This window comes from Eumetopias jubatus, unplaced genomic scaffold (genome assembly GCF_037043125.1).
Source record: "Eumetopias jubatus isolate StellerSeaLion01/CBP00866 unplaced genomic scaffold, mEumJub1_p1.0 scaffold_13, whole genome shotgun sequence".
Lineage (NCBI taxonomy): Eukaryota > Metazoa > Chordata > Mammalia > Carnivora > Otariidae > Eumetopias > Eumetopias jubatus.
Window position 1 is genome coordinate 11,356,337 of NW_028274819.1, and position 27,414 is coordinate 11,383,750.

A 27,414-nucleotide genomic window follows, 5' to 3' on the forward strand; every position below is an offset into this window, starting at 1 on the left:
CCAGTCTACACCATCATTTCTGTATCAGGGCATGTTGGAATCTCAGAAGCTGACTGAAATAAAATCTCTGAGGCTTGACCTTCCCACCTCAAATGTAGTAAAAATATATTTTGATGATAATGATGGATTTTTGAGTTTTTACAATGCTGATGTCAGCTGAAGTCAGGAAGTGTTTTTCTGCAGTGGAAAAAAAAATCTGACTCATTTTCTTTTTCAGTGGATGGCTGGGAGTTGGGTTTAGAGAGAATACATAAAACAGGAATTCTTCTACTTGGCTTCTTTAAACCTTATAAAGCAGTGGAGTAGGTGGGTAAGAAGAAAGAGCACTGATTCTGGGAACAACTTTGGAGTGGTGATCACAGAAGTTATGAAACCAAGAATGTCTAAAGAAGTATTTTTCCTTCCATATCCAAACATACTAATGGAGTTTATAATTAGGACAGAAAAAACTGAGTCAAATATTCAAGTTTCTCATGATTGGTGCCCTAAGAGAGTAGGATTACATTTTGCAGGCTCCCATCCTCCTGAGTTCTTGGATGAAGCTCTGACTCACTGGAGATTTAAGCTTGAATTTCCTTGCCCTCAGACTTATTTTCATCAGGAGGCATTCCTGCTTACACAGAATTGGAAGGAAAGGAAATCACCTGGAAAATAAAACATCAATGTCCAAGAATAGGATCATCCCCTCCCTCTCCTTCCATCCCTTCCCTAATCATCATGATCATCACCAATAACATGTGATTGCTGATCATTACTGTGCTGAAGTTTTACGTACATGGTCCTCACAACAAACACCAGAAGAGAATGAAAATGTTTTCATCTTACAGTTGAGTTACCTAAAATCTGGAAAGAATTAATAATTTTTTCCTGGCTAGACAACTAGAAACTGACAAGTTACAAGGAAATAATTGAACTTAATTATATCTGTATAAAAATACATTAAATGTTATTATAATATTCATTATATTGTAGTAGTATTATTATCGATATTTTAATTTATTATTATATGAATTATATTACTCTAACATTATACTATGACGTTATACATGTATTGAATATTACATTAAATACACTGTTTCCTCATATTCCAGCCTTCATTCCATCCCTCACATTCATACCATCTCCAACTCCAGGAACCCCACAAATCATTACTGCATAAACGTGTCTTTCTAATTCTGGGACTCAGAGAGAACCTCAAGCCTTAGCAGACTATGTGAATTATTAGTCATGGAAACAAACCCAACTTAATCAAATTACGTGAGCTTTCTATGCATCACATGGCTGAGACAGAGATGCTTACGCATAATTCCAGCAAGGTAAGGATCAGCATTAGGGACATCAGGCCCTAGGGGATATGATTCCTCATGTCAAACCCAGTACAAACATTCAGAGGGAAAAAAATATCATCAGGAAACCAAATATAATGTCTCCCGCCCTTAAAACAGAACAAAGTGAACTATAGATTAGGTTTAAGACATAGACACACACCAACACTCTATAAGAGACACTTTGTCACCCTAAAAACATGGAAATATTTTTCCTGGAGAGAGAGACACATTGCATTTCTTTATCAACCCACGTGAAGTAGTCATGGGTGAAGAAACCATAGAGGTAAAATGCTGATATTCTCATTAACATTTACTAATTTGAGTCATAGCAAACTAGGAAGATGAGTAGGAAGTTCAGGAAAATAGACAAAAATGACCCCTCCACCATTTCATTACTGGAACTTCATTAGAGGGTTTGTGCATTTACATCATTGCTAGAAACTAAACACTAAGCTGAAATATTAAACACAAAATTACTAGATTAGCGATTCTTCTATAATCACTGAGGCACCTTGAAGAAGCAAATACAAAATTGCTCCAGAGGGAAAATACTATGAAACCCACAGGAAAAAAAAAAAAAAATCAGACCCATATAAATATAAACTTAGAAAATTAAAAATACAATTTAGAAAAAAATGAGGCACAAACTTCTATGCCAGCACACAGGAGGACTGGGAGTCAGTCAGTAAAAATAGGTCATCATGGAGAAAATAGGCAAATTTGAAGGAAAACCTTGATTCTAAGTGGACCTCAGAAGAGAGAGATTATCTCACACAAACAACAAAATCATTTGAAAAGGTTCTTAAGGAACTTCCCTTTAAAAATAAAATACCCCCCACAATTCAAAAGTGAGTCATGATTTGAAGATCCCAGACCACAGAGAACACTGTAAATCTTCCAAGTCAGTTTTATTAAGGAAGATGTGAAAGAATTTGGTTTTCAATTTAATCTCTCTGGAGAGTATAATAGTAGTAGTAATAAATATTAATAATATAACACAATGTGCACTGTTTTAACTGTTCATTAAATATTAACTTGTTTAATCCTTACACCAACTCTGTGAGACTGACACTATTACCATCCTCATTTGAAAGGTGAGCAAACTGAAGCACAGAAAGATTGTCTAACTTGACTTTCATTACGGAGCTAATGAGTGGCAAAGCCCAGATTCAAATCAAGGTCGCAGGATAGCTGATATATTATTCTTCTGAACATTTTAGATTGTTTGAAATATTTTCTAATTAAACACAACTTTTGAAAACATACGTTTGAAAAGATGCCCACGAAAATGCCTAAGTCCTGTGACTGTGAAGACTCACAACTCTTGAAAGACTGCTTATTAACTGCCAAATTTACTGAGAGGAAAACAAACCCAACTAGATCCAGAGCAGTGCTGGCAATACTCATTCCAAAAGCGATTTGCACCTAAAAAAAGAATAGGAATTTTCAGTTAATACAGGAAGCACATCCTTCTTTCCTTTGCTGGTGATTCATTTAAATAAATATCGATTTAAGGTTGTTTACACACCCAGCATCATCCTAGATGCTGGGCACACATCAATGAACAAACAAAATCCATACTCTCGTGGAGCTTACATTCTAGCAGCAAAGACAAAGAAAACAATTGAGCCTACAAATAGGTAAATTACATAGTATTTTTAAAAGCGGTTAAGTATTGCAGGCTAATGGAGTGGAGTGAGGAGGACCTGGACATCCAGCGGGGAATGGAGATGGTGGTATTAATAGGAATGTTGCCCAGGAAGAGGCAGTGAGGAGCCGAGTGGGATACACAAGAGGGTAACTGGAGGAGAGTCCTTGCAGGCAAGGAAACAGCTCAGAGCCCTCCGGCCAGAGTGTTGCAGGCATGTTTCGGGGAAGCAAGAGCACAAGGTGGATGGTTAGAGGGGAGTGGCCAAAGTCAACAATATGAGGAACTGAAGATGGAGAAAAAGAGGAGAGCTGGATCACACCGGGCCCTGCAGGTCTCGAAAAGAACTTTGGTTCTTACTCTGAGGAAAACATAGGGCCACTGGATGACTTTGAGCAAAGGGGCAACACGATTAGATGAACATATCAAAGGGAACAATGGTGTCTCAAGCGGCACTGGTTTAGAGAGGGCCGAGGGTAGAAGCAAGGAGCCCAATTAAGAAAGATGGTGGTGGACTGGATGAGGAACAGTCAAACTTGGGTTGAGCTTGAACATAGGGCCAATAGGATTTGCTGACAAATTGGATTCAAGATTGTCAAAGAATGAAAAATCGGGGGTCATTCCCAGGTTTTTGGCCTGGGAATCTGGAAGGAGGGAGTTCTCATCAGTGGACATGGAGAGGACAGTAGAGGGGGAAGATTCGAGGAAGATTAGGAGTAGAATTTTGGGGCTTTTAGAACTCTAAGTGGAAGCCATGAGATCCGCCAGACTGTTGCCCAGGAGGGAGATCGAGGCTGGAAGTATTTTTTCACAGTTGTAGGCATACAGATGTCACTTGAAGCCATGAGCATGGATGAGGTCACAAAAGGAATGAGTAGGGCAGGTGACAAAGGATTGACCTCTGGGGCACCCCAGCCTTCAAAGGTCAGAGAGAAGCAAAAGAACTAGGAAAGGACATTGAGAAGGAGACACTGAAAAGACAGGAGGAAAACCAGCTAATCAAAGTGTTCGAGAGGCCAAGTGAAGAAATTACTGAAGGAGGAGTGGCCAACTCTGTGCTAAATGCTGCTCATGAGTCAAGTTAGATAAGAACTGGGAATCGATCTTTGTGTTGTCAGCATAGAAGTCTTCAGTAATCTTAAGCAGAATGATTATGGAGATGGGATAGGGAAGAAAATAAACCCTTATTGGAATGGGTTTAGTTGAAACTGGGTAGATCTGACCTGGAGACAGTACAGATAATCCATTTAAAGAGTTTAGCTACAGAAGGAAAAGCAAATTGTGCACATAGCTATCAGGAGACAATAAGGTCAAAATATTTTTTTTCTGTTTAGAGCAGTAACTGGATGCTTATAGGCTGATTAAAAAGATCTAGCAGAAAGACATTTGGAGTGGTGCATTTGGGTGGGGAAAAAAAAACCAGAAAGGACTCTAGTATTCAAGTTTAGGGACACTGGCTTTGAAGAAAATCATAGCGAGGTCACCTGCTGTAAGAGGTTAGAATGAAAAGAGAAATGGTACAGATCTGGTCCACGAAGTGGATATTAGAGTGGGGGTCTGAACGTTCTTCTCTAATGATTTGAGTTTCTCAGAATAGGAAGCAAGGTCATCAATAGAGAATTAAGGTGAGAGAAAAGGGATTGGTGTTCGAGGTGGCCATCCAGGGAGGGGGCAGAGTGAATGAGCTAGGGAAGTTGCGTGGCTGGGCAGATGATTCAGATAGAACACAGAACAAGGGCGTAGTAAAGCGTTTAATGAATCACTAAAGGAATAGAACTTTTGGCTTTCAGTTGTAGAATTAGTGGTGGAAAGTGTATGCTCAAAGTAATTAGAATTGGCCAAGTTTCATGACACAAAAAAAATCAAGAAGCCTTTTTCTGAGCTTCAGATTCATCAAATATTCAAGGTAACCATCCCAATAATCATTCGAATCTCTATGGTTTTCTGATAATTGACCATCTGAATGCCTTAAGAAAAGAGAATTTTCTTATGCATTACATGAAACTCGGTGTCTCAGTTGGATTCACCAACCTCTACTCTCCTGCTATTAACGAATAACTCATTTCTAGTCCTATGATCAAAGGAAGACAAGAAGAACTGCCACTTACCAACACTCTTGTGGGTTTTCTCCCAGCTGCAACAGATAAGGATCCTGAAACAATGAACTGTTTGAACACAGGAAATGAAACAGATAAGAAAATACTAAGTCTCAACTATTTTTTCTTTGTACTCCTTCAATTAGTAGCTATCTAGCAATGGTTGCACAAAGTTTCTTTTTTAAATTCACATTCTACCACGTGGAATTATACTCGATGTCATTCATCATGTTATAGCAATAAAATTTTAAATTAGTTAAAATTTTGAGCAAATATATAATATTTTCATTATGTTTTATGTCTAGCTTTTTATAGGTTATGTGAGTGTACATACTTTAAAAATATAATAAATACATATATTTAATGTAACATAATTATCTTTATGCTTCAATTTTTAGTAAATGTAAATAATATTTATTGTTTTTAAGATTTTATTTATTTATTTGACAGAGAGGGACACAGCGAGACAGGGAACACAAGCAGGGGGAGAGGGAGAGGGAGAAGCAGGCTTCCTGCGGAGTAGGGAGCCTGATGCGGGGCTCGATCCCAGGACCCTGGGATTATGACCTGAGCTGAAGGCAGATGCTTAACGACTGAGCCACCCAGGCGCCCCAATGATATTTACTCATATACACATGCATATGTAACATTATTCTCATGTTCTTACCCAGGCTTCAGATAAGGGTCTGATTTATTGGATTAGATGTTCTAAAAGAACTTCTGCAAATCTGTCTATATTGATATATCCACTAATTTTTAAATGATTATTTTTGATAAGCTATTGTTTTCATGACTCTAATTTGACATATTGAATTCTCTACAAGTTCATGGTTTTCTTAAAACTTCATTCTGTTTTATACCCCATAAATCTTACAATTTACCAAGCCACTCCTAGGGTTTGAAGACAAAGTTGCCAAAATCGTGGAAAGCAAAAGCTTGCTACACAAATTCAATTCTTGAATTGTTTGAACATGAAGGAACAGGTTTTGAATTCCACTTCAAATAACAAAGTGGTTATCACAAGAAACTCCAGGCTCGCTAGAGCTTCATGGCCAAGAGCCTGCGCTCTGTGTCCTGATGCAGTCTTCAGCTTGTATTCATCCTATAACCTGAGGCAGTGTCATGCCCTTCTTTGCCTGTGTTTCTTTTCCTGTAAAATAGAGATGTGCATATCCCCATGTTAATGTCACTGACCTTATTGCTATATGGTGATAAAATAAAATAATACATGGCAAGGTCCTAGATATGGGCCCAGCATACACAAAGCCCTCATATTATTAATAATAGCTAAGGTTTTCATATTTGTTTTCCTTTTAATTTCATAGTGACCCAAAGATAAGGTCCTCATATTATCTCTACTAACCTAGGAAACTGAAGGGTAAGAGCTTAAATATCTTTTCTAAAGTCACACGGTTTAATAAGGATTAGTAAGAGGAAGATTGTTGTATATATAGCAGGGCATGTATACAGAAGGAAGGGGAGGAAGACTACGGTACAGTTGCATGTAAGACCAGATAGCAAAGGCTTTGTTCCATGTCATGGATCTTAGACTTTGCTCCATCGGTTATACAGAGCCAGAGAAAAGCTTCCGGCAATGGGAATTCAACGGTCAGATTCGAATCTTAGTCTTGAGGATGCCTTAAAAGAGTGAGCTCTGGTTCCCTGACCACTTTTTTTCACAAACTGACCTCAGCTTTCTGAGAAAAGAATACTCTTTTCCAATTGAATAACTGAAACCCTTCATGGTTCTCTTTTCTACAACATGGAAATTTCCCATTTAGATAGTGAGGATTCACGATGCAGAGAAAATGTGTATTCCCGGTTTTCTAGAAAAAAATCCAGATTCTAACTAGGTCATCTAAACGGTCATATTAACTACGTAAACATTTCAGGAATGTTAAATCTAAATTACATGTGTTAGACTATATCCAGAAACTGAATATAATCTTTTGTCAAAATATGAGATCTGTTTTGGGTCAAGAAATTTTGGCCAGATGATGAGCCATTTTGTTTTAAAGGACAGCTGAAGGTCAATGATTTTGAAAAAAAATCAAAGCTTGAATAAATCAGAGCCCAAGATTTACTATAAGTTTCTTTCTTCTTCATTTGCCAATTACATGTTCCATTTACTATTTTCAACTAAACTTTCCCATCTTTGCTATGTCATGGTAGCATCTTTGTCTGAGACCAAACACATATAAATTCTCAAAAGTTCTAACACCAGAATCTACAAACAAAACAAGTCCTGCCTAATTAACAAACACTTCCTACTAGTCACCTTTTTAAAAAGTAAACCATCAGGTAGGTGATAATCAAATAACAAAGCTAAATAAATAAATTTTAAGATCACCTAAGACCAAAGCTTATTTTATTGATTACATTTTGACCCAGATAGGGGAAATCAGTCTTCTGATTTCCAGACTGTAATCAGCAGGCAAATCTCTTATGTCCCAAAGCAGGCTTCTCTTGGCTACACGATACAATTCACCAATACTCAGTTTTCATTTGATTTTCTTAGTATCCATAAACATAATACCTGGGTTTAATACATGAATGCATTAACTCAGTGTTTGGGACTTAAGTTGTACTCAGCAAATATGACTTCTCTTAATCAGAAAGGCACTTAGTTTTTTTGTTTGTTTGTTTGTTTTTTACTTTTTTTATTATGTTAATCACCATACATTACATCATTAGTTTTTGATGTAGTGTTCCATGATTCATTGTTTGGTCATAACACCCAGTGCTCCATGCAATACGTGCCCTCTTCAATACCCATCAGTGGGCTAACCCATCCCCCCAACCCCCTCCCCTCTAGAACCCTCAGTTTCTTTTTCAGAGTCCATCGTCTCTCATGGTTCGTCTCCCTCTCCGATTTCCCTCCCTTCATTCTTCCCCTCCTGCTATCTTCTTCTATTTATTTTTTTAACATATATTGTATTACTTGTTTCAGAGGTACAGATCTGTGATTCAACAGTCTTGCACTATTCACAGGCACTTTGTTTTTAAAATATGTGTAAAGAATTACAAATCAAAACCACAGCAGGCAATCTTCAAATCACCTAAGAACGACACTATAGTAATCAAACACACTTCTAGCAGTCTTCTAGCAGTGGTATTTAAGCAGTGAACTCTGGTCAGGGGGAGTATGAATACTCACAAATATAGGACCCCACAGTGGATAGGCTTGTAGAAGATAAAGAAAAACTGACTGAAGAGATGGAATAGGTTTTGTAAAGAACCTAGAAAAACACCCAGGACCAGAATCGTTGCTCCATTCAGGATCTGGATGGCCTGTAAGAAGTGGGTGTGTGTGTGTGTGTGTGTGTGCAACTAATGGTCATATACTAGTGTAAGTGGAGAAGAGACAATTTTAATTTTCTTCAGAAAGGAGATATCAGTGCTTGAAATGATTATAAAGTCAAGCCTGACTTACCCTGGGAGGTTTTCATCCCGTGCTATCCCCACCGATCCCAGGGGCAGCCCGTCATCTCCCCCTCTCCCCCTGCTCCTGTTCATTCTCACAAACACCTTCCAGAAAGTGGCAGAAGAGTAGAGGCAACATGGCTGGTAACACAGATGGGGTCAGATATCTTCCTAGCATACTTTAGGGCCATAACGCAATTTTTAAATTTAAAATACGGAATATGAGTTCATAAGAACTCAGCCTCCTGATGTGGTGGTCAGATTGGAGTCCATTCTCCAATGTTGATAGGTTGTTTCCTACTCCCCAGGCCTAAAATAGGCCCCAGTCTTTTCTTAAAGAAGCACATTATTGACTCAGTGATGAATAACTCAGATTCTTCCTTAAGGGGATAAACAAGGTTTTCTACACACTTATTTTCTTCCAATTAGTAGAAAAAAAAAAATCCAAAATTTTTCTAATTTTTAAACTAAGGTTGAAATACCCCAAGGGCTTGTAGTTTCTTCTGGTGATTTTGCAATTCATCAGTGGGCTGGTAGACAGAGTTATCTATCAACACTGATTCCGCCTGGCTTGCTGGGGGACAACCTGCTGAGGCTTTCCCAGGTTCTGCATTACCAACTTCTTGGGGGGCCATCTGGGGTTATTGACGGCTGTCACAGAAAAGAAGTCCAAAGGTCTGGCGTTTTCCCCTTTGCCACTAGCTAATATTTTCTGAGTGCAACAGAAGGGTTCAATTCTGTCCGTACATCAAAATGACTTCACAAACGGAGCAACAGTTTACATGGTTGAATTTCATTTCGTCTTGGAGTAGTAATCATCAGACTATTGTAGTAAGTCTGGGTGCCTCATTTAACTTTGAAACAGTGAAGAGTGATCCCCTTCTCATTTTTATATGCACATATACATTATTACATAGCCCCCCTCTCTCTTCAAATCAATCCTAGACAACGAGACAGATGGTTTCACTGAGCTCTGAACTCAGGTGAGGGAGATGACTTCGGTCATATTCCTATAATAATAATAAGTATAATTTATTGAGTACTTACTTCTACATGCCAAACACTGTCTGGTTGCTGCGAATGTGTGAACATATTTAATGCTCCCCACAGTCTATGTTGCAATATTATTCCCACTTTAAAGATGAGAAAATTGAGGCATAGAGAGGCTAAACAACTTACCCAAATTTACACAGCTCGTAAGTGAATCAGCTCTACTAGAGACATTCTACTTTAAGGTCCAACATTTTCTTTAAATCGTTATGCTGTATACTACTGTATGGAAGATAACCTTCTGGGCAGCTATATAGCAGTGGGTAGAGTTTACTCACCATGGAAGAGCCAAGTTTAAGTCTGAATTTGGTCACTTACTAGTTGAGTGATCTAGTAATGGGAACCTCAGTGTTCACATATGTAAATGGAAATAATTTTAATTTCATATTAACATTGCAAGGGGCAACTTTGATAAGGTATGAAGTCCCTAACCTAACAAACAGTTGGTAAATGTTGGCTTTAACTAACAGTCTACCTTGTGTCAAAAAGTACTTAGTGTATCACATATAAGGGTCACCAAACAACCACCTCAATCATTACACCTAAAAAATATGTATTACTAGGGTGCCTGGGTGGCTCAGTGGGTTAAGCGATTGCCTTTGGCTCAGGTCATGATCCCGGAGTCCCGGGATTGAGTCCCTCAGCAGGGAGTCTGCTTCTCCCTCTGACCCTCCCCCCTCTCATGCTCTCACTCTCTCTCAAATAAATAAATAAAATCTTTTAAAAAAATACGTATCACTAAAATATACACAGTATGTTCAATCTTGGACAATATAACTTCATAGTATAAAAACTGATAAAGGGAAACCTTATTTCGAATGGAGTCAGGAGACCAAAATGGGGGGCTCTCATGCCCTACCACTCCTCCTGAGTTGTAGGCCCAAGAGGAAGAAAAGCTGCTGGCATCTTCCAAGTCAACCCTACTTTACTACCCCAGCAAGGATCAGTCCAGCCAATGAGAGACTGTTACAACTCACCCATGAAAAACTACCCTACTTCGAACCCCAGTTTGCTGCAATGGACTTTTTGTTTTTAACAGTAACTCCCAATTCCCTTCTTTCCCTCTATATAAAAAGCAGTTCCTCCTTTTTGTTTCTGGACTTGCGTATGATTTCGTTGTAGCTTGCCTGTCCCAAACTGCAATTCTCTGCTCTTCCTGAATAAACCCATTTTTGCTAGTAAAATAACTGAGTTTGATCTTCAAGGTTAACAATGGTGTCCTCCAACACAAAGTGATTGCAAAATGCTTATCTGCTTTTACAATTGATGAGGTAGAAAGCAGGGGATTAACTACAAATCTATCACATACTGCTGAATTCTGCCAAAACTACTGGCCTTGAGTTTAGAAGAGTATCTTAATTTCTACTTTTTGTCAGAAATTGTATAGCAGATCTATTTTTCCAATAATTTCACTCATGTTTGTCAAAGTAAATCCATACTGCATCCTTCCAGGATAACGTTTACATTTCTAGTTCTCTATCATAGTGGGTATATGACACGCTTCTTTAATCACTAAGGCACAAAGAAGGTGAAAGTCAGAATACATTCTAACCTTCACTTTATCACATTGGTAATTGCTATTTTACCTCTCATCAGTTTCCTGCCAAGACTGATTTTCATGCTAACATTTAGGTACATGCTCTATTTAAACACTGAAAAATGCGAAATGACAAGGTGCCCTTACTTCCATGTTCAATACTATGCATGGAATCCCAGAATGAGAAAAGATCAAAAAGTTTACAGCAAACTCCATTTTAATGAATGCCTAACGTAATCCTCATCAGGATGTACAATAAGAATGTCTAAATGTAGAATAATCTTCTTCACATCCCTCTTATCTATTTGGAACATCACCTTGCAAAGCTCAAACTTAAAATTTATTGGGGGGGCCCCTGGGTAGCTCAGTCGGTTAAGTGTTGCCTTCGGCTCAGGTCATGATCTCAGGGTCCTGGGATTGAGCCCTGCATGGGGCTCCCTGCTCAGGGGGGAGCATGCTTCTCCCTCTCCCCTCTACCTGCTGCTCCTCCTGCTTGTGCTCTCTCTCTCTCTCTAATAAATAAATAAAATCTTTTAAAAATAAAATAAAATGAAATAAAATAAAATTTCTCCATTGGGAAATGTGTGTGTGTGTATATATATATATTTGAAGATTTTATTTTTTTAAGTAATCTCCACACCCAATGTGGGGCTTGAACTCACAACCCAAAGATCAAGAGTCCCATGCTCCACTGAGTGAGCCAACCAAGCCCGCTGGGAAATAAGTACATATTTTAGATAAGATACCTTCTGCACTAAAATGTACGTAACGTGGGGAATGGTGCTCCTTCATGATCTTTCTCCAGCTTCATGCCTCCCCCTCCCTAGCCCATAGCTCCATCCAGCCATGGTTTATTTCTTTTAATCTCCCAAGCATCAAGCTCTCAAAAGTCTCAAACCCTCCTTCTCAGTATTAATCCTGCCTTCCTGAACATGTTGCCCCTCAAGCTCCACCTAGATAATTCCTGCTCTTCTCCCAGACTGACTCTCTGCCCACATCCACACTTCTCGCGAAGGAAGCCCTCTTCAGTCCTGGCCAAGTCTGGAGGAAGCTCCCTGTTATCAAGAATGTCCTCTGCTTCCCTTTTCCTACTGTTTACCCTTCTGAGCCTCAACTGACTGGATGCTCGGCTGTATCTGCTGTCTTCCCAACGTGGTAACTCTAGTGCCTGGGTCCGTGTCTGCCACACACTGGACACTCAGTGAATACATGCTTAATAAATAAATAAATTTTTGGTCCAGCCTGTTGGGAGACATGCCTTATTGAAAATATGTTTGCAAGGATTGGAGCCTCTCATACAGAGAAACTCCAGACTACTTCTGGAGTGAGGAAATCTATTCTAACCACATCATTTCATTTGACTTTTTAAAATCACTATAAATATCAGGGAGAATTTTCAGCCTTCAGGCAAAATAAATTATGTTCAATAATTTGCTCAATTTAGCTTTCTATTTTCTAAATGGGAGAAGTGTAGATTTCCTGAGAACCCCAGTTAAGTTCACCCATCTGGTTTTTACTGTGTGTCAAGCACAGTGTTTTACTCATTTAACCAATTTATCTCTTACGCATCCATATGAATAGGTACTACTCTCACGATCCTTTCCATTTTACAGATAGGAAGGTGGAGCAGCAGCAGGTTAAGTCAATTCCCAAAGAAACACACAGCCAACAAGTGAGGAGACAGGGATCAGAATCTAGTGATCTGGCTCTAGGGTATCATTACTATCCCTCTGAGCTCATCCAGAAACTCACTCACTAAATCCCACACCTCTGTTGTGCCCAGACCATCCCATTCCCACAGCTGGCAGCCAAATTTGGAGGCAGCCCCTTGGATTTAATATATCTCAGGGGTGTGTGTGCGTGTGCATGTCCACCTCTTCCCAAAGAAATAACTATATAATTATGTCTAACATTTTTTTTACCTAACATATAATGATATAATTATGTCTGACATTTTGGGACCAGGGGAACAATCAAATTCTAAAGGGAAGCCATGCTCTTAGCTAAAGTTCCAAATCTCTACATAGCAACCATGCAGACATCCTCATGGCCCACTGGGTGGCATGGCTATCAGATAATAAAAAAGGAGGTGTTCTCTGAAGAGGGAATCTAGAGGGTTTACCTTGGAGACTTCAGGCCTTGGAAGACGTCTTACCTCTGAAGCTGAGCAGGAGACACTCGATAATGATTGCTATAATGTCTTTTCTGGAAAACTGCAGCCTCTTCTGACTCGGGCTTCATGTACCTTTGCCTTGTACAACACTTTAGAGGAGTTGGTGAAAATGTGCTGGCTGGAGAGTGTACTAACCACATTTGCCTCTGAGACCACTCTGATTTCACTACGCTTCCCGAAGGCTTACCGTAGATTAGGAAACCGGCAGCAGGAGTAACTGTCTTTTGGCTTTCAGACATTGCCCAACGCGTTGTTGGAACAAGAAATACAAGCAGAAAATATAGGTAGATGGGTGAGAAAGCATTGAAGGATGGGGATTGAACAGTTATTTCGAAGAACAAAGAACGAAGTCAGTAAGAGCAATGTCTGGACGAGGGAGAGGGGTCACATGCATCATCACATTCGATTCTTACAGGCTTAGAAAGGCTAGTTAAGTTGCCAACATTATAGATACAAAAATTATGCAAATTGTTGTTTAAAGGGGTGCCTGGTTGGCTCAGTCAGTTAAGTGTCTGCCTTCGGCTCAGGTCATGATCCCAGGGTCCTGGGATCAAGCCCCGTATCCGGCTCCCTGCTCAGCGGGAAGCCTGCTTCTCCCTCTCCCACTCCCCTTGCTTGTGTTCCCTCTCTCAGTGTGTCTCTCTCTGTCAAATAAATAAATAAAAATCTTTTTAAAAAATTGTTGTTTAAATACATTAAATGATTACCATGTAGCAGTCATCACTCTAAATGCTTTACATGCCTTGCCCCACTTCCTCCTCATGCTAACTCCAGACCGAGGTGCAACTGTTAGCCCAATTTCATAGAAAAGAAGACTATGGCATGGAAATGTTAATGACCAGCTTTCCTAACATTAGCCAGTACCTGGCCAAGCTGTGTGCAAACCTCAGGCTCTGGGTAGGGTGAGGTCAGAATGATGCCTGTTACCCCCAGTGGGATTTTAATAACACCTCCCTCCACTTTCAGAGGTGTCCCAGCTTAGAAGATGAATTATTGTGAAAATGAATAAAAAGAAACCTTGTTTAAAATGGTGTTGGAAAAAGGTGCCTGGGTGGCTCAGTTGGTGAACCATCTGCCTTTGGCTCAGGTCCCGATCTCAGGGTCCTGGGATCCAGCCCCAAGTCAGGCTCCCTGCTCAGTGGGGAGCCTGCTTCTCCCTGTCCCTCTGCCCTTCATCCCTGCTTGTGCTCACTCTCTCTCATGCTCTATCTCTCTGAAATAAATAAACTAACAATTAATCTTTAAAATAAAATGGTGTTGGGAGGCCAAAGCGGGGAGCTCTCACACCCTACCACTTCTCAGGGATTGCAGACCCCATAGGAAGAGACCTAGGTTCTCAAGCTACTTTACCTACGTTGCTACCCAGTACAAGGAAGAAAGGTGCTTCTCTAGCAACAGCCCAGCCAATGAGAGACAGTCACAACTCAGACGCTGAGGAGCCCCTATACTTGGAATTCCCTGTTCAGTCCAATGGACTTTGTGTTTATAACAGCCCTCCCCAGCGCCTCCCACCTTCCTCTATAAAAGAGCAGTCCTCGCTCTGTTCTCCTGACTTGGCTGTGGTTTGCTTTAGTTTGCTTTTCTCAAATTGTAATTCTCTACTATTCTCAAATAAACCCATTTCTGCAGTTTCATTCTTAAGCTTAACATGACATAATCATCCGAAATAAGTGTCCTTAAGTAGGTGATGGAACGATCAGAGTCAAGAGACAGTAAGGAAATAAATAACATATGAAGATTCAAACTGCAATTTTTAGGAAGTTCACAGGGCAGGGCCGGTGAGGAAGGCCTGGAAAGGGAAGTCTATGAGAAAGAGGAGAATGTTCCCAACAAACTGTGTGAGGTTCTAGTTCTAGAAACTGGAGCAGAGGTGGGAACTTGGTCACACAAAAGAACGAAAGAGGGCCGGGTGTGATGACCCAAGGAGAGCTCTGGGAGACTGTGAACTTGGGCACTGGATATAGAGTGAGCTGAGGTCCAGCAGTCAGGAAAAAGGAACAATATGCAGGAGCTCTGTGACCAGGGCAGGCCCCGGAGCCTGCCGCAGATGCTGCGGAGCTAGGGATGACAGGGAAACTAACTGTAAATCATGAGGAAATAGCTAACAGGGTGGCAGCAAAAACATGTTCCTCCTGCTTCGCTTTAGCCAGAGCCATTGCAAATGGAATACTGAAGAAGCAGCCAGAAGAGGAGGGGGAGCTGGGGAAGGGAATGGGAGGGAGAGGAGGAGGAGGGAAGGACAAGAAAGTGCCTTCGGGGAAGGAGAGGGAGAAACATGAGTAAATGAAAAAAAAAAAAAAGTAGTTCCTTTTAACACACTCGTTTTAAATGTAGAGCTGTAGAGGGGAGGAAGAGCTCTGAAAGGAAGTTACTTAAACTCTAAGACTTCAGTTGTCTCGTTTGTAAATATAAGACCCCAGTGCCCACCTTAGAGAACAGTACATATAAAGATTAAATGATAGAATACATGTAGACATCTTAGCAACTTAGGTCTTTGCAATGCATTCAAAATAAATGAATAAAAATGGGGAGCCTCTTCAATTATTTAGAGAGAGAATGATTATGAGGAACTGCTCTCAAGATTCCCAGACATGTCTCCCACTGGCGTGCAGTATCCCCTGATTCCAGTGGATGTAGAGTGCTGGTTTCCAGTGCGCCTGGTTTCTGTGCGGGGACTGATGCTCACTTGGCTTTTGCAGCAGACCTTCCTGTCCTTGCCTTTTTTCCTGGGATAAAGCCACTGTATAAAGTGCCTCATCTTCTACCCACGGTATTCTTCAGAGGAGACTATCCCTTCTGTTACAGGACTAGGGGTTCTTGCTCACACGATTTTCTGCTAACCCCCTGGTCTGGGCAAGGATTGCTCTTCCCTCTGCCTTAGGAGGCTCGTAGACCTGCATCTTCTCAATGCCACCCTCATTTGTGTCTCCTGGGGTCCCCTCTCTCATCAACTGGCATGGAAATCAGACCTTTACTCTTCCTTGGAGCCTGAAATACAGAGATCTGGGCTCCTTCTGACCAGGCTGCTCTCTCTAGTGTCCACATGGGGGTACAACACTTGAGAGGCTGCCTGAGAAGCTGCCAAGTTCACACCAGGCACCTGCCAAGGCTAATTCAGTGGGACCACTTTGATCCCTCAGTCAGTAGCACACGATTCTTTAAGGCTGCCCTGGACATTGATCAAGCCAACCCTTTGGCCCTTGAACAAGTTTTTAAATTCATCTCCAGTGTTATTTTTCCACAGTGAAAATGACCTAGAGTAGATAGAGCCTTGGTGAGCATCTTCCTTCCAGAACTTCTCTCCCCTCTATTCTCTACTGCTAGAATACTGCTTTGCCCAGGCTGGATTCCTTGGGACTAAGGTTTCCAGACAAAATTCAGAAGTCCCAGCTAAATTTGAATTTCAGGAAAACAACAATTTAAAAAATAAGTATGCACCGTATGATATTTGATCACTTAAATAAAATAAGTCCCAAATATTGCATGGAATATAATTATACTAAAAATAATGCTATGAGAAATCCAAGTTTAACTGAGCATCTTGTATTTTGATCTGCCAAATCTCATAAACCATACTTAGGGCACAAATTCCACTCTATTCCCTTGGATCATTCCTGACCATTGCCAGATACATTGTCAGCGCCTCAGCCCACCATGGTGTTAGACTTCCGGCCACGCGGCCTATCAAGAAAGAGTGGCAGAGTTTGCAGCAAGCCCCAGGTGAAGTGCATCTACAGGGATCCCACCCTGATGGATCTGCCCCAACTTAGTGGCCAAGTGAGCCTTCCGAGCATCTTCCAGTGGCTTCTTGGTAAGTCACTCTCTGAGTGAGCCACCAAGTCACTCTTGCTTCCTTTTCAGAGTCAGCCTACAGGTTTTTACCAGGTATTTTGGGGCCTTTTAATGGGCTATTTGGGAGGGAGGGACTCACTACTAGCTGGGCTGTGGTTGAAGTAGAAGATGCCTGGGTGGCTCAGTCCAAACGTCTTTGGATCTTTACTGCCCACCCCCTGCCCCCACCACTTCATGATTCCATCTCCTTTCCATCTCTCCACCAAAATTTCTATTGGCTTCTCAATACTTTGTTTTCTTTTAAGAGCATATATTTCACAGAAGAACTTTCATTTTCTAATAGAACAAATTCCAGTTGAAAAGTCTAACTGATCTACTATTAAACGTATCTCCATGCAGTTAGGTTAATATGGGATAAGCTATTGTGCCTTGTAGCCAGACTAGCATATTTTTTTATGTCAGGTTCATTGAAATAAAATTTATATACAATAAGTTTCCTTTTTCGGGTGTATAGTCCTACACATTTAGCTAACATACATAGAAGTGTAAACACTATCATAATCAAGCTAAAAGAGCTACGCATCTAATTCTCAGCATGTTGAACTTTTTTTCTTTTTATCTATAATTAATCTGGAACTCCATCATGTCACTAAAACCTACTTCTCAGGAAAAGATTCCTATAGTCACTTGCATCCTTGTGCACTTTCCAGGGAAAGCGGTAATGTATTTTCAAAAAGAAAATAGGCAGCGTTTAAGCATGTGAACTAATCAATACTAAGTACTTGATGAGCTATAATTATACCAAGTCCAGCTTTGTCTCTGGCAAAACTGAAAAACAAAACATCTATCATTATATTGGCTTTGTAAATGTTCTGGATGAATCCACCCCTCAGTCACTTACATAGAATGAAACAGAATGAACATATACACAAAAACTTAAAATGCTCTGCAGAATCAGGGCAGACTACCTGCTACAAACTTACAAGAGGAACATTTAACAACAGAGACATCCTTGTGATTTTATTTCCATTTTTTGATTTTCAAAAAGGACTGGCAATTATTTAAGGGACACCTTAACCAAAATAATTCAATATCTTTTCATGATAAAAAACTGTCGGCCGATTAGGTCCAGATGGAATGCCCGTTCACATATTAAAGACTGCATAAAGCAGGCCCATAGTGAACACCATACCCAATGGTGAAAAGCTGAAGCTTTTCCTCTAAGAAAAGATCACCAATTTCAAGAACAGCGGGCCAATGATTTAACCTATGTTTTATCTGTAAAATTGGTGTACTATTCATACATAACTTTGGCGTTATTAGAATTAAGTAAGTTGTCATGACATGCTGGTAACATTACCTGATACATGTGAAGCCTCACAGAAGTGTTACCTCTTAGCTTTATATTAACTGTCGAAGGTAGATGCCCACTGTGACAATGTTTAAATTCTTTGACAGGTAAACAACTATAAGCAGCATTTTCTTGAAAATGATATAATAGCAGAATTTAAGGAAAATAGCTTAATGAAAAATACCTTGGCAAAATCAGATTCCAGGCTCACGTGACACCCAAAATATACATTTACAAAGCGATTGAATAACAAATGGCACAGCTCCATTCTCATAATTGATATAAGAAATATCCCAGAAGTCAGGAGTGACTTTTTTGTCTATTACATGGGAAGACTCCCTCTTTAGGGAAAAGATGTCAAGGTAGCTGGTGATAAGTGATTATGTGAAGATGATACTATGATGGGAGGATACTACCCTTGACCACCTCAATCCACCAATTATTTCAAGTGTGGAAAAATCACATCAGGGAGAGAACAGAAAACCTGACATCAAATTTCAGTTAAGAACGTGCTTATTTAAATTCTAGAATATGAATCTAATTTCCTTCTGCAATAAGTAATCATATATGATATACATTGAATTCTTTTTAGGAATTAACTTTACCAATTAATTAGGAAAGCCACAAGAGTTAAAGTGTCTTCACACAAAAGGACTTTGTCCTGAGAGTATGTTAAATTTTAGACTCTGCACAAATTAAGTCTCTGGCACATTTAGATACTTCTCCCTATTCTTTACTTTTATTAAAAAATATTTAGAACATATTTCTCAAAGGTTCATATCAATTGGATCAAATTATTGTCATTGAGAACATGTTGTTCTACCGTATAAAACAGAAAATAAAATTTAAATGGGTAGTATAAATTACCTAATAGTTAACATTAAATTAATAAGCTATATCCCTAATGAATAAAAAAATGAAAAATATACCTTCCCTGAATCAGGACCTTCACTGAATTAGGGATTTTTAGGGATAAGATACCTAAGAAAAGATTTATACCAACTTTTTTTTAATACAAAAAACAGTTTTTCCAACAAAATTCATGACACCAGTTCCAAGTCTCCATTCCTCCTTGAGGAGGAAACCCGTCTGACTTGAACTTAGTAAGCCTAGTTCTTCCGGTGTGGTCTCAAAGTCAGCAATAAAGGGACTGGGGTCCAATTTTGTTTCATTTTCTGTAGAAACTGGTGTAAGCCACACCGATTTCCTAAAAAACAAAAACAAAAAACAAAAACACAGAGGAGCAGATATTGTTGGCATACATGGTACCTGGTCTCTCTGAGTCTATACTTGGGTCTAAGTTATTTTTACCACTGTACCACTGTGGCTCTTTTGAGTACAGTGATTTAGGGATGTGGCACAGTGCCTACACCCTCTGGATAGCAGGGGATTTGAAATGCTTGCTTTAGTAAAGTACCCAAGTGCCCAGTAAAATGGATTCAGACAAGTGAATCCTAAGAACAGTAAGTAAAAGCTGTCAAAAGTTTAATCCAATGTACTGGTGGTAAAGGGTGTGTGTGTGTGTGTGTGTGTACAGCAGTAAAACATATGCACCGGTAACTTCATTGTATATATTTGCTGGCCTACTTTTCATTTTTTTCTAAGGAAGATGAGCTGCAAACAACATAGAAATCACTATCAAAGCAGAAATGCCAGGGGGAGTAAGTCAGAGGCGGAGACGAACCATGAGAGACAATGGACTCTGAAAAACAAACTGAGGGTTCTAGAGGGGAGGGGGTTGGGGAGATGGGTTAGCCTGGTGATGGGTATTAAAGAGGGCACATTCTGCATGGAGCACTGGGTGTTATGCACAAACAATGAATCATGGAACACATCAAAAACCAATGATGTAATGTATGGTGATTAACACAATAAAAAATTATTGAAAAAACTAATGATGTAATATATGCTGATTAACACAACAATAAAAAATTTAAAAAAAGAGTATCAAGAGTATTTAACAATATGAGTGTACATAATGGCACTGAACTTTACACCTAAAAATGGTTAAAATGATAAATTTCATCTTACATGTATTTTACCACAATAAAAAAAAAAATACCAGGGGTGCCTGGGTAGCTCAGTCTTTTGAGCATCTGACTCTTGACTTCAGCTCAGGTCTTGATCTCAGGGTCATGAGTTCAAGCCCGGCACTGGGCTCCACACTGGACATGGAGTCTACTTAAAAAAAAAAAAAAAAATTCTCCCCTGCAAAAATACTACACGTTTGCTCTGAGCTGTACCTTCTTTTTTTTATGTCAACTATTTCCATATACGAAACAAGGATAACATTTTTTCCAAGATTTGTAACTAATAACACTCAATGTAAATATTACAGTGACAAGATTTATAACTCATAACACTGAATGTAAATATTAAAGTGTTTCAGGATACATCATTCCACTTGGTCTCAAAGTTCATGTGGGGTCCCTTTAGGATTCAATGTCTCAGTTCCACAAAACTGCAAGCAAAGTGCATTTAATGCTTAGGTTGATAACCCTTTCCTTTCATGCATTTCCATGAGTTAGTATTAAAATGAAGAACTCATGTTCTCTTTTTAATCATTTACTCTATTAACATGGAATTAAACTGTAAGATGTATTAGAGTATTATGAAGGAGGAGACATTGAAAACTAGTATCGGGCTTGATTCTTCCACTTATTAAGGTGACTCAGTATCTAATGATTCTGCTTTGTAATTCAGTTGCTGCAAAATGACCTAGTTACATTAGATTGTATGTTTTGATTCTAAAATGAATATTACATTTAAAAATAAAAGTATTCAGTATTTTTAGAAATGCTAATTTCGTGTTTGGATGTATGCTTATGAGTGAATCAAGTCTAAAGTTCATGTTTCCCCAGAAGCATCTTTAAGTAAAGGTGAAGCAGATACATTCCAAAGAAGTCTGGTCTATTGGACTCACCTAGAGGCAGAACATTCCAAAGGGATCTTCTGATGGTCACAATGTAGATTCCTAGGGTTAAAGTACATCTCTGTTTGAAAAAGGAGAGTATCCTCTGAAACAACCTAGGGGAGAAGAAAGTTTAAGTAGAAGGTACTTCTAATAATAGGGGAGGCATACACACATTTGCGTAGGAAGTAGAAAACATTTAAGATCTCAAAGTTGACTACTGTCACTTTTATGTATATACGAAGTTCTGACAATCCACTGGGACAGAACAGGAGTATTATCTGTAAGAGCGTATAAATACCTCTTGTGCCTGGAAAAAAATCTCAGTAGTACATAGGAGCAAACCTAAACTGCCAATGAGAGCCATGTTTATGATTCATTAATGGAAGATTTTTTTTTATTATGTTATGCTAGTCACCATACAGTACATCATCAGTTTGATGTAGTATTCCACGGTTCATTGCTTGCATATAACACCAGGGCTCCATGCAGTATGTGCCCTCCTTAGTACCCATCACCGGGCTAACCCATCCCGCCTTCTAGAGCTTCATTCCTTTTCCTCATTTCTAATAAAGCCAACACCTTATTTGTGGGTGACTATTACAATTAGTCATTGGCCCAAAATGTCTTTGTTGTATGAATATAACTTTTAAATATGGGACTCCATGAAAAGAGAATATTCCAGGATAATAATACAGTTGAAGATTTATGCCCAGAAGAATAAGTAACAGATTTTATCCCAGTGAAAATCTACTTGCTTATATGGACACACATCCCTAGAGCACAGGCAGCTCAAATGATCCAATGAATAGGATATATGCCTTTCCAGGAACTGTGACCTTTCCCACTAGGAGTATCAAATGGAACTTAAAATTGTCTGCTAAGCTTTGGTGAAATACAAGCGTAGCCTAAGGACAACTTAAAATCGGTTTCCTAACCAGTCTGGAAATGTGTGTTCTCAGGTCCTGTGCACACAGACGGCCCAATGTCCAGTGAATGATAAGTAAAGGAACTGTGTCGTTGTCTACCCATAAGTTATGATAACTAGAAGCAAAATTTGTTCTTTAAAACAAAACAAAAAAGACAATTTTATTGCCAGGTATAAAGGTCTAAAAAACTATTTAGAAGTCATTTTGATAAATAATCACTATTCTCACCTTTATCCTGATCCCACAGTCATGTACAGGGTATATGAAATCATATGCATATGTTTGTATCCGAGTCACGGGGCAACCCGATCCCAGATGTAATTCATCAGCAAATATATACAGATTGCTGCTGTACCCACACGGGCTAACCGAGATCATCACCCAGTCCACAGAACAACTTACTTTCACTGCAGAAAGAATCATAGGAGAAAGCATCAGACACGTATTTATCTCAGGGAAGAATTCAAAGAATATTCAGCTATGCCCTTTGTGATTAAATAAAAAGTATTCCGTTCTCCGACAAAGATAATCAAGGCTTTACAAACAGCACGTATAAGGTGTTCACATCACCATTAGTTTCCAAAATATCTTCATCATTATATCCTCAAATAACTAGACTTCAATTATTTCACAGGGAAGAAAATCGACACATAAGAATAAGAAAATCACAATCTTCTAGCCCCCTGCCTCCTCTTAAAGAAACTAGATCCCAAAGAGGGTGATGTATCTAGGGCTACACATAAGCGACGGAAGTAAATTGCAATGCATTCGAAAAAGAGCGATATATCCCCAGGAATGCTTTTTGGAGAGAAGGAAAAAGAGTGGAAGAGTACGACCCATATCTGCAGCAACCGGAACCAGAGATGATCAGAGCCATAGAGGGAAGAATCTGAAGAAAGAAAATCCACTCAAGTTCTGTGAAAATTTTCTGTAAAACCTATTCTTACCCTCTACATTGAAATCTTCAGTTAGGAATCATTACTACTTCTAATGGATTAATGTATCCTGTAGAAGTAAAAATGTGCTGGATTCTGACCAAGTGCGCCAGACGGACATATTAACCAGAGTTTCTTAGAGGATGATCAAAGTTAAGGAGAAAGAAATACCCATCACGGGGCTCACCCATCCCCCCGCCCCCCTCCCCTCTAAAACCCTCAGCTTGTTTCCCCGAAGTCTGGGAAACTATTGTTCAGAAAGAAAATACAGATTTATTAGCTTTAGTGTTTAAAGAGGCATGATTAGTAGTTGGGGAAAAAAAACTAATAAGATTACAAGACTTCCAAATTAGAGAACAAAACAGAATGAAGGAGAAAAATTTCAAACAATTTAGGAGAAGGTGAAAAAGCAGGAGGGGAAAGAGACAAAACAACAAAGCAAACAAGGACAAAAAGCAACAAGATGGTTGCAATAAATGAATTGCAAATATATGTCAACAATAAAAATAAATGTAAATGAACAAAAATACTTCAGGCCTAATGACCAACAGCCGAAGGAAGGAATAAATTATAATGTATTTATATAATCAACTTCTATATAACATGGAAAATATATTATACATATAAAGTGATCTGAAAACAACCAAGAAGTGAGTCAAAGACAAGACAAACCTTATATATATCTACCGATATAAAGTTCCAGGGAGAGATAAGCATTTTTTAAAAAGATTTTTTCCAAACAGAGACTATTCTTAGCTAGAACCTGCCCTACAGTTACTAAGGCATGAGAATCAAAACCCAATATATGACTCTACATTTCAACCAATACAGCCTCCTCATGTTCTGCAAAAGTGAAAGTCATTGGGTTTAAATCTTATCTTCCTATTTTGACATTAATAGAAGTAACTCAAACACAACCTGTCATCCAACCTAGGATAAATGTATTAAACATGGATTTCATTTCTTAGTTATCTTTATTTCACAGCTGCAGGGGCACCTGGGTGACTCAGTTGGTTAAGCGTCTCCCTTCAGCTCAGGTCGTGATCCCAGGGTCCTGGGATCGAGTCCCATGGCAGGCTCTTTGCTCCATGGCGAGTCTGCTTCTCCCTCTGCCCCTCCTCCCACTTGTTCTCTCAATCTCTCTCTCTAAGAAATAAATAAAATCTTTTTAAAATTATATATTCACAGATGCACAGAACCCAGTAAGTGTTGAATATATATAATTTGAATTGTAGTCCTCGTTGATAGTACCACATGCATGCAGCAGTTCCCCTTTACCAAGTGAAAGTCTGACTGGCCATCCAACCTTTAGGATGGCAGTCTTCTCACAGCTGGCTGGACAGGGCTTGAATTCTGTAGATACCCAATTATTAGATTTTTTAAAAACTGGTTAAAAAACTGCAATGCAATTTATTCATGAATCAGTGAAGGCCACCGAAACTGGAGACTCACAGTCGGGTTGAACATTAAGTTCTGGCAATTTGACTTGAGTGTGCTCAGAGCCTCAGATCACTATGTGGAACTGGGCCAAACAGGTTCAAGTGAACATGCACCCAAGGTGCCAATTCTAGCCAGTTACGGGAAAGTTAAGCTGCAATGGTTTGAGATGACATTTAAGATGAATTTCCTATACTCTCAAAGGTCTCCTAGTTACTGTATGTGTTCCAAATATAGCCACAACCAAAGCACTTACATGTCAATTCTCTCCTTGGAGTCTAACAAAACCTGGAAGTAAATAAAGCAGTATCCATAAATAAGTAATTCAGTCACTGCTGAAGTCTGATCAGTGCCTCCTATCCCCCACCAGCACGTCTTTAAAGACAGAAGGGGAAAAAAAGAGGGGGGGGGCGCAAAGCAACAGAAGTACATTCAGTAGTGCTCAGGTATGATGATGATTGATTAGCCATTGTCTCCTGCAGAAAGGACATAAAGTGATGAGTAAATTGGTCAGGGGCTCCAAGTTGAAAGCCTTGCTTAAAGGCTGCCTTTGGAAGACATATGTGAACAGATCTGTGGTCAGAAAAATTATCAGGAAGCAAGATTTCCTTCCTAAAGCAATTAGGATAATTTGTCATGGATGTTTTCCATTATTCATGCCGATCTCAATAATACACCACATACCAAACATTATAACTGGAGTTTGCATATCATCTAAAAATTAAATTTCCTGTGCCATTAAGCACAAACCATACCCGTGACTGATTTTGACCATCTTCTCTTCACAGATTTACTTAGTAAACTGCCCCTCTGTGGTAGCTGTAGAAATACTAGGAGCTGGAGGAGGATTTTCCCACGGCAAAGCTCAGTAGATTATCTCTCAGTAGATGAATCTTGCATCAGTTTAGGAATTGACAGCAGGTAGTTGCCCTCAATATTTTGTATCTCCTACTTCTCACAAATAAGTCTAACATGACTCTGAGCAAAGCCAGAGGGACTAATTGTCTATTATCTTCTTTCCTGTAGGAGTGGCGCTCACTTATACAGTCAAACAAGTGTCTTTAAAAATGACCATCTGCCCTCAATATTTTGTATCTCCTACTTCTCACAAATAAGTCTAACATGACTCTGAGCAAAGCCAGAGGGACTAATTGTCTATTATCTTCTTTCCTGTAGGAGTGGCGCTCACTTATACATCCATTACAAATTAATCATAGAAAGTCAGGAACACACAATGAAAAGAGTAGCTAGAGGTTCAAACCTTGACTAGGAAAGCTCCCAAAACAGTAACAGAACCAGGAGATCTTGGCATTCAGGATATTCTTAAATGCTTTGGAGGATCGAAATCTTCCCAGCGTGAAAATATATTCATATGTCACAAGCGAGAGATTCCAACTACTTAAGCCTGTAAGTTTTTGTTCTTTACAAAGAAATCATCAAGAAAGTAAGAAAATTCAGGGAGAGGTTTTGGGGGGAAAGTGGCATTGGAGAAGGCAGGTGTTTTACCTCAGTGATAGTAAGCTCCAAATTGCTCCATGTGTTTGAAATATTATCCTAGCATCACCTAGATAAGATTCTCAGGAAGATCCTTCCCAAAGGAAAAAAAGAGAGTTTAAAGATAGTCAAAAGGTAAGTGGACATGGACCTACAGGAAGTCTGGGTTTCTGGTTTCATTTTTTTCATACTACATTAGAGTCATTTCAGTCTGACATTATGAGGCCATGTCTCAAGAAGTTGAGAAATTATTTGAGGGAAAGCCTGAGGAGCACCTGTAGCTGCTACACAAATTGGCTGAAGTAGAATCTTCCTTGGACCCCAGCACCGTGGATCACAGCCAGGCATCAATGCCCTCCTACCCTGAGCCCAGATGGCCCTGACACCCTGCGCCCCCCAACCCCAAATGGTCCCAATGCCCTTGAGTCCCCCACCACAGATGGTCCCAGTGCCCTGGGCCCCCCACCCCAGATGACCTCAGTATATTGACTCGACTCTTCTTGACCCAAAAGTATTTCTCTTCTACCTAATTGTAAGATCCAATCTCTTCCAGAGGACAGTCCCTGCATGGAAAGTGATCATAACCCTTCCAAGGAAGTGTTCTCCAGAACTGGCCATTTACCATAGATGCTCTCGGTGCAAGGCCAAATCAAGGCAGCAAGGAGCGTCCAGACCCCTAAAGCCACAGAGACCTTCATCTGAGCAGACCCCCAGCCAGCACTCCTCAGGAAACAGGAAGTGGGGCCGGCCGTAAGTGAATTTATATGGCATCCCACTCTCAGCTGCCTTCATTTTCCTACTGATTTAGAGAGCCCATGGGGCGTTCGCGCAGTGTCAGCCACCTAAAATCTGCAGCTCTCCGGATTCCCCAAACGCTGAATCTCCAAGAAACATATCAGGCAAAGAGTGCTGTTTGATGAGGGTGCCTGCATGAGGCCTGTTGAGATGGCCTGGGAGGCTGGCATGGCCCACAACACTGCCAATAAATGCTCAGTTGTAGGAACCTGATTCCACTAGGTGATTTTTTTTTCAGGTGTCCTTCTAATAAGCAGAACAGGCTAAATCAAATACATGTGAAATCCAAAGACGTTTATTTATTCATTTCTTTGGGTTTGGCTGAAGAATAGCAGCAGAGATAACTAAAGGGACTTGACCAGAAACAAAAAACCCCAGGAGGAGACAGGGACCTAAAGAAAACCGTCTCTCTTGGCATCAAGTAAATCCACAAATCCATCTTTGCCGATTCTTCCATAAATTAATGTTTTAGTTACTTTAATGAGGTCAAGCCTTAAAAGTATTTGCTTATAACA

At 39.7% G+C, this 27,414-nt stretch overlaps 2 protein-coding genes across 2 annotated transcripts; both read right to left on the minus strand.

Moving 5' to 3' along the window:
- Positions 1-1,273: 1,273 nt before the first annotated feature.
- Positions 1,274-9,130, minus strand: LOC114220279 (membrane-spanning 4-domains subfamily A member 3-like). Its single transcript, XM_088017474.1, has 5 exons — positions 8,978-9,130; positions 8,230-8,363; positions 5,085-5,141; positions 2,595-2,753; positions 1,274-1,345 (listed from the first exon to the last, which is right to left on the minus strand). The coding sequence occupies exons 4-5, from the start codon at positions 2,733-2,735 to the stop codon at positions 1,274-1,276; spliced, it is 213 nt and encodes a 70-aa protein (XP_087873600.1). The 5' UTR covers positions 2,736-2,753; positions 5,085-5,141; positions 8,230-8,363; positions 8,978-9,130.
- On the minus strand, positions 9,046-26,802 carry LOC114220280 (oocyte-secreted protein 2-like). The gene is made up of 5 exons (XM_088017475.1): positions 26,727-26,802; positions 22,467-22,645; positions 21,322-21,425; positions 19,434-19,605; positions 9,046-9,207 (listed from the first exon to the last, which is right to left on the minus strand). The coding sequence occupies exons 1-5, from the start codon at positions 26,800-26,802 to the stop codon at positions 9,046-9,048; spliced, it is 693 nt and encodes a 230-aa protein (XP_087873601.1).
- Positions 26,803-27,414: the final 612 nt, after the last annotated feature.